This window comes from Apium graveolens, chromosome 6 (genome assembly GCF_009905375.1).
Source record: "Apium graveolens cultivar Ventura chromosome 6, ASM990537v1, whole genome shotgun sequence".
Taxonomy (NCBI): domain Eukaryota; kingdom Viridiplantae; phylum Streptophyta; class Magnoliopsida; order Apiales; family Apiaceae; genus Apium; species Apium graveolens.
In genome coordinates, this window is record NC_133652.1 from 99,741,830 (window position 1) to 99,748,008 (window position 6,179).

General features: G+C 37.2%; 1 protein-coding gene across 1 annotated transcript; it reads left to right on the plus strand.

Annotated features, from left to right (window-relative positions):
* The first annotated feature begins 857 nt into the window (after positions 1-857).
* On the plus strand, positions 858-4,600 carry LOC141665344 (uncharacterized). Its single transcript, XM_074471321.1, has 5 exons — positions 858-863; positions 995-1,067; positions 1,232-2,080; positions 2,123-3,782; positions 3,868-4,600. The coding sequence occupies exons 1-5, from the start codon at positions 858-860 to the stop codon at positions 4,598-4,600; spliced, it is 3,321 nt and encodes a 1,106-aa protein (XP_074327422.1).
* The last annotated feature ends 1,579 nt before the right edge of the window (positions 4,601-6,179 follow it).

Here is a 6,179-nt window from a genome sequence, read left to right on the forward strand (position 1 = left end):
TTTTTTAAAAAAAGAGATGAAATTAGCTGGGCTTTTTCAGGCGGGCTCAAATTTTTTGGAGAAGCGCTAAAATTTCAGACAAATTAACTTCTCCCTCTAATTTCATTCTCCTTCATTCTCTCACTCTCTCTCTCATTCTCTCTCTCCCAGTAGCTATTCTCTTTCATTCCTCTCTCGAGCTAGGGTTTCTAATTGGGGGTAACATTTTGGCGAAGCTGGTCACATTTTCGAGAAGCGGGTCACAGATTGGAGCTAGGGTTTCTAATTGGGGTTTCAAATCAGCTTGCGGTTCAACATTAAGGTACTACATCTCTCTCTCTCTCTCTCTCTCTCTCTCTCTCTCTCTCTCTTTCTCTCTCTCTCGCTCTCGCTCTCTCTGATTTTGTGTATCTCTCTCTCTCTCTATCTCTCTCTCTCTCTCTCTCTCTCGCCCCCTCTATTTCTGTTAGTTTCTTCTCTAATTTGTTACATGCGTGTTTTTGTGTATTTTATACATGTATATGTATGTTACATGCATGTTTTTGTGTAATTTTAATTAGAATTGGGGTTTTTTATTTTTGTAGATCTGTAAGTGTGATTTTTGTATTAAATTTATTTCTCGATATTTGCTTTTTATCCGATTGATTTTCATGTTAGGCTTTAGTTATAACTTACATGTAAATCATCATAGTCAAGTGGATATAATTGATTGTGTAAGTAGATATCTGTTGTCTCTATAATGTAATTGTTTATGAGTATTTACATTTATGTTAATTTGACCTTTATTCCTGAGAGTTTCAACCCTTTACGAGTATTTAAATTTTTGTTAACATCAACTGTCACAGTTCGGTAGGTAGGAGGAGTGGGATAATACGGAAATGGGTGTATGCACATGTATATTCATGGTCATATAACATGGATTCGATACGTATAATCTAATATGGATTTACGATTTCAGGGCTGCGTTGTTATGCTGTGTTGTTATTAATACATATAATCTATAATATTGGTTTAGGATTTCACTTCTGCGTTGTTATTAGTACGCATATCTAATATGGGTTTAGGGTTTCACGGTTGTGTCGTTATTAGTATGTACAACCAATGAAAAGGAGAACATAAAATATTACCTCGGTCTGCTTAGGGCTTCACGGCTGCGTTGTGTTGTTAGAACGTATAACCAATATGGGTGTATGGTTTCACGACTACGTTGTTTTCTTTTAGGAATATAACATTATTGTCCTGTTTTCTGTAGTGATGGACGATGGTCTAAGTCAATGGATAACCCTTCCAAAATATAGTACACCTTACATTAAGGGGATAAAGGATTTTTTAGAAAATGCATTTCCCAAATTTTCCGTAGGCGATGAAATGTTGTGCCCTTGCAAGAATTGTAGAAATGGCAAGTGGCATACTCAAGATCTTATTTATGATCATCTTATTTGTCATGGCCCTTGTCCATTGTATGCGAATTGGATTTGTGAGGTTTCGAGCAAATATCATAGGATAGATATTGAACGGGCAGAAAATATGGGTTTTGAAGATTCCTTTACCTTCGGAGATAATTTGGACGAGATGTTCCATCGTACTAATGATACTACTGGACCGAATGATGATGCCAAAAAATTTTATGGCCATCTTGAAGAAGGAAAGCAGCCCTTATATCCGGGCTGCAAAAAATTTTCCCGCTTAAGTTTTATCATTAGGCTGTACTCTTTAAAGTGCATTCATGGGATTTCAGAGTCGGGTTTCGGGGATTTATTAGAGCTGATAAAAGATGCTTTTCCAGAAGCACACATTCCTTTGTCTTTTAATGCGGCAAAGAATGTTATTAAAGATTTAGGGCTCGATTATCAAAGGATGCACGCCTGCCCCAATAATTGTATGCTGTTTTGGGCTGAAAATGAAAAAGAAGAAAATTGTAAAACTTGCGGTGCTTCAAGGTGGGTCGTAGTGGAAAAAAAAGGCGCCGTGGACAATAATGAGAAGAAGTTAATTCACAAGGTCCCGGCAAACGTGGTACGCTACTTTCCACTCAAAAAAAGGTTGCAACGCATGTTTATGAGCAAAGAGTTATCAGAACTGATGTTATGGCATGCAAAAGGTTGAAAAAAGGACGGCAAACTTTGACATCCCGCTGATGCAGAGGCTTGGAAGGCATTGGATGCTCGTTATCCTCAATTTTCATCCGAGAACAGAAACATCAGATTGGGCCTAGCCGCTGATGGTTTCAATCCTTTTCGTACTATGAACATAAGTCATAGTACTTGGCCAATTATTTTGGTTAACTACAACCTTCCCCCCTGGCTGTGTATGAAGCAAGAGAATCTAATTCTCTCGACACTCATATCTGGTCCCGAGTCTCCGAAGAATAATATAGATGTCTTCAAGCAACCTTTAATTGCTGAACTGAATGAGCTATGGGAAGTAGGCATTGAGACTTATGATGCCCTTATTGACCATACTTTCAACTTGCGCGCTTCTTTACTTTGGACAATCAGTGATTTTCCCGGGCTAGCAATGCTATCTGGATGGAGCACAAAAGGAAGACTAGCTTGTCCAGTTTGCAATTATGAAACATCCTCTATGTACCTAAAACATAGTCGGAAAATGTGTTACATGGACCATAGGAGATTTCTCCATCCCGAATACCCATGGAGGCTTGATAAAAGAAAATTTAATGGTCAAATTGAATTGAGAGGTTTTCCAGAGGTTCTAACTGGAACAGACATTGAAGAATTATTGGCAGGATTTGTAAATCATTTTGGGGGGAAGAAACCAGAGAAGAAAAGAAAGCGCCAAAAAAATAAGATTAAGTCAAATTCGCCTTTCAAGAAAAAATCAATATTCTTTGATCTGCCTTACTGGAAGCACAATGTTTCTCGACATAACCTTGATGTTATGCACATCGAGAAGAATTTGTGTGATAAAGTACTTGGCACATTGCTCAATATTGCTGGAAAAACAAAAGACCATATAGCAGCTCGCCTAGATTTGCAAGAACTTGGCATCAGAAAGGTCCTCCATCCTGTTCTATCAAGTGACGGGAAACACCTTGAAATAAGGGCTGCGATATTCGACATGACAAATGAAGAGAAAGATTTATTCTGCTCTGTCCTTAAAAATGCTAAATTGCCATATGGAAGTGCCTCTAATATCAGCCGGTGTGTGCACATGAAGGAGAGAAAGGTATCTAGCTATAAGAGTCATGATGCTCACTTTTTCATGCACTACTTATTACAATTTGCAGTGAAGAAATCTTTGAAACCGGAGGTTGCAGTCCCTTTTATCAGATTAGGGGCCTTCTTAAGAGGTATTTGGAGTAAAGTCATCGACTTAAGTGATCTTAAGAGGCTGCAAACAGAAATAATTGAAATTATTTGTCAATTTGAGACTATATTCATTCAGGCTTTTTTTGATGTGATGGCCCACCTTTTGATTCACTTGTGCCAAGAAATTGAATTTGGTGGACCGGCCCATGTTCGAAGCATGTGGCCAATTGAGCGCTATTTAAATAAATTGAAATCTTATGTGCGGAATAGATCTAAACCAGAGGGATGTATCGCCGAGGGTTACCTGGCCGAAGAATGCTTGATATTTTGTTCAAGATTCTTGGGTGGCCATGGAGGATCAAAAATTACCAAGGCTGCAAAATTTGAAAGTTTTCCAGAAAAAGTAGAATTTCCTATTGGTTCACGCAGAAATAAAGATGGAAAGGCTGTGAATTTAGTTGAAGTTGAATGGATGGCTATTCATCGTTATATTCTATTCAACTGCGGGAATAAAGAAATTGATAGTTTAATCGAGTAAGATTCTAGCTACTAATTGTGTTTAACTGTTATAGAATTAGAACCTGTTTTGTCTTGATTTTTAACTAGGTAATTGTTGTAGGGAGCATCGAATCTTAATAGAAGGACAAGCCAAGTCAAAAAGATACAATCGTGAGAGAGAACATTCTGAAGATTTTTGGAAATGGATGAAGGGGGAGGTCGGAAAAAAAGATAACATTTCAAAGGAATTGGAAGTGCTTGCAATGGGCCCTAATCAATCAGCGAAGAAGTATAGTGGTTATGTACTTAACGGATATCGATTCCATACAAAGTACCGAGATGCTAAATGTAAAACCCAAAATAGTGGGGTATTTCTAACTGCTTTGACTACTAGCTTTGCTAGTTCAAAAGATCAAAATCCACTGGTCGGCGATGTAAATTACTACGGAGCAATTGAAGAGATTTTTGAAGTTGATTATTGGGGAGAATTTTCTGTAGTGGTGTTCAAGTGTTGTTGGTATAAGGAAGAGAAAGATCTATATGGGTTCACTCGAGTTAATTTTAACAGATTATGTCAGAAGTCTGATCCATATGTGCTAGCTTCACAGGTGCAGCAAGTCTTCTATGTAGAAGATCCTACTGAAAAGATGATGTATAATATTATAAAGAAATTGCCAAGGGATTGGTGCGATGTCGAAGCTGAAAATGCAAATGAAGAAGCCGAGGATCCAGTTTTACATGATTTACACACTAGTGTTCCTCTAGAAACAGACACGGATATTAACTGGTGCAGAGATGATGTCCCAACACGACAAGTCCCCATCAAGGCTAGAACAAACGAAGAAACTACTTAAATTTGTAATTAGAAATATGTAACTATCAAGGGCCTAGTTTCTGATGTATCAACTGTTAATGAAGTGACTTCTTAATTGCCTAATTTATCATGTTTTAATGTATTTTCTTTTAATTAATTAACTTGTTCTTAATATAATGTTCTGTTAGTTTTAAATCTGCCCTGCTCTTTATGCGATCGCTTCTTAATTTAGAGCATTATTAAATTTATTTACTTGCATACTGCTCTTTTAATGTTTCTTTTAAGTGTTTATTTTTAAGTGTTTTTTATTTAAGTGCCACGTCTCAGATTATTTTAATGATTTCATCTAATTATACTTTCTCAATTTTTTGTAGGATGGCATACATAAATCTCAGGTTGTACCACCAGGGTGAGTTTCAGCCTACACGGTATGTCGGTGGTAAAGAACTGATTATAAGGAATGTCGAAGTAGATAGGTTTTCGTACCCTGTATTGATGGATTATGTCAAGGATGACCTTGAATATTCAGAAATTGGAGGGATTTATATGAGAAAAGGTGATAAGCAGGGGGGTGGCAGTTGGTGGCCAATGATGTGGACTTGTGTTCATTAACTGCAGGAGCTGCAGACGGTGAAAATGTTGATTTTTATCTTGACAATGTCGTTGATAGCACTATCGAACCAATGGATCAGATGCAGCCATTTGTAATAATACGGCCAAGAAAGGATATCTTAGCAGGTAATATATTAATTTCATTTCAGAAATATACCTTAATTGTAGGGGCATCAGAAATATATAGGTGTTACTACATTTAGATTTTATTCAAACTCGTAATTATTGTTTTTATGTCTTTATTGCTAAAAAGCAAGTCAAGCGGCAGTTTGTAACCACTCATCAACTACAGCAACAGAAGATGAACAAGAAGGCAAACCAAGTTGATAAGGCTGGGAAGAGGAACTCAAAGAACTTTCCCCTAGAGGGTACTCGGAAGTCACCACGGCTTTCTAGAGTGCAGGAAATCACTGATGGTGATGATTGTGAAACTCCTCCAAGTGTTAGGAGGAAGTTGAGTTTACATGATACTCATGAAGATGAGCGTATGGGAGAAAATGAACTGGAGGTTAGCATATAATTCAGTAATACCTATAATTTTCTTGTTAGATTATTGTTGTTTAATTACATGTAAGTACATGTATGTAACCCCTTTATTAATCCAGTAATTCCGTCATACCTATATTAACATGAATTTATGTGAAATTGCAGAAACTACCCCCTCCACCTCCTCTAACGGAGTATGAAAAACTGAGAGCTGTCACAGTAAAGAGGAAAAATGAAGTATTTTTTGCCCTCAATCTTCCTACACTCTCTTCTGAAGTGAGAAACTCAATATTAAAAGATAAATCCAAAAAAAAGAAGCATGTGCAAGAGGGGAGCGATGAGGAATATGATCCAGCTATGGATCTTGAGGATGGTGGATCGGGAACTCAAAGGAAGGCTGCTAGTAAGGATGGTGGATCAGGAACTGAAAAGGTATGTCATAAATGTCATAAAGCTATCATTTTCACATTTTCTAAATTCTTCCCCAAATGTTTCATCGGGGTTGATAGTTTGTAATTCAT

What these genes read in the sequence shown, in the direction of transcription:
- LOC141665344 (XM_074471321.1), top strand. An exon ending in GATGTTATGGCATGCAAAAG is followed by an intron (nt 2,081 to 2,122) that starts GTTGAAAAAAGG and finishes CCGCTGATGCAG; the next exon opens with AGGCTTGGAAGGCATTGGAT. An exon ending in GAAATTGATAGTTTAATCGA is followed by an intron (nt 3,783 to 3,867) that starts GTAAGATTCTAG and finishes TAATTGTTGTAG; the next exon opens with GGAGCATCGAATCTTAATAG.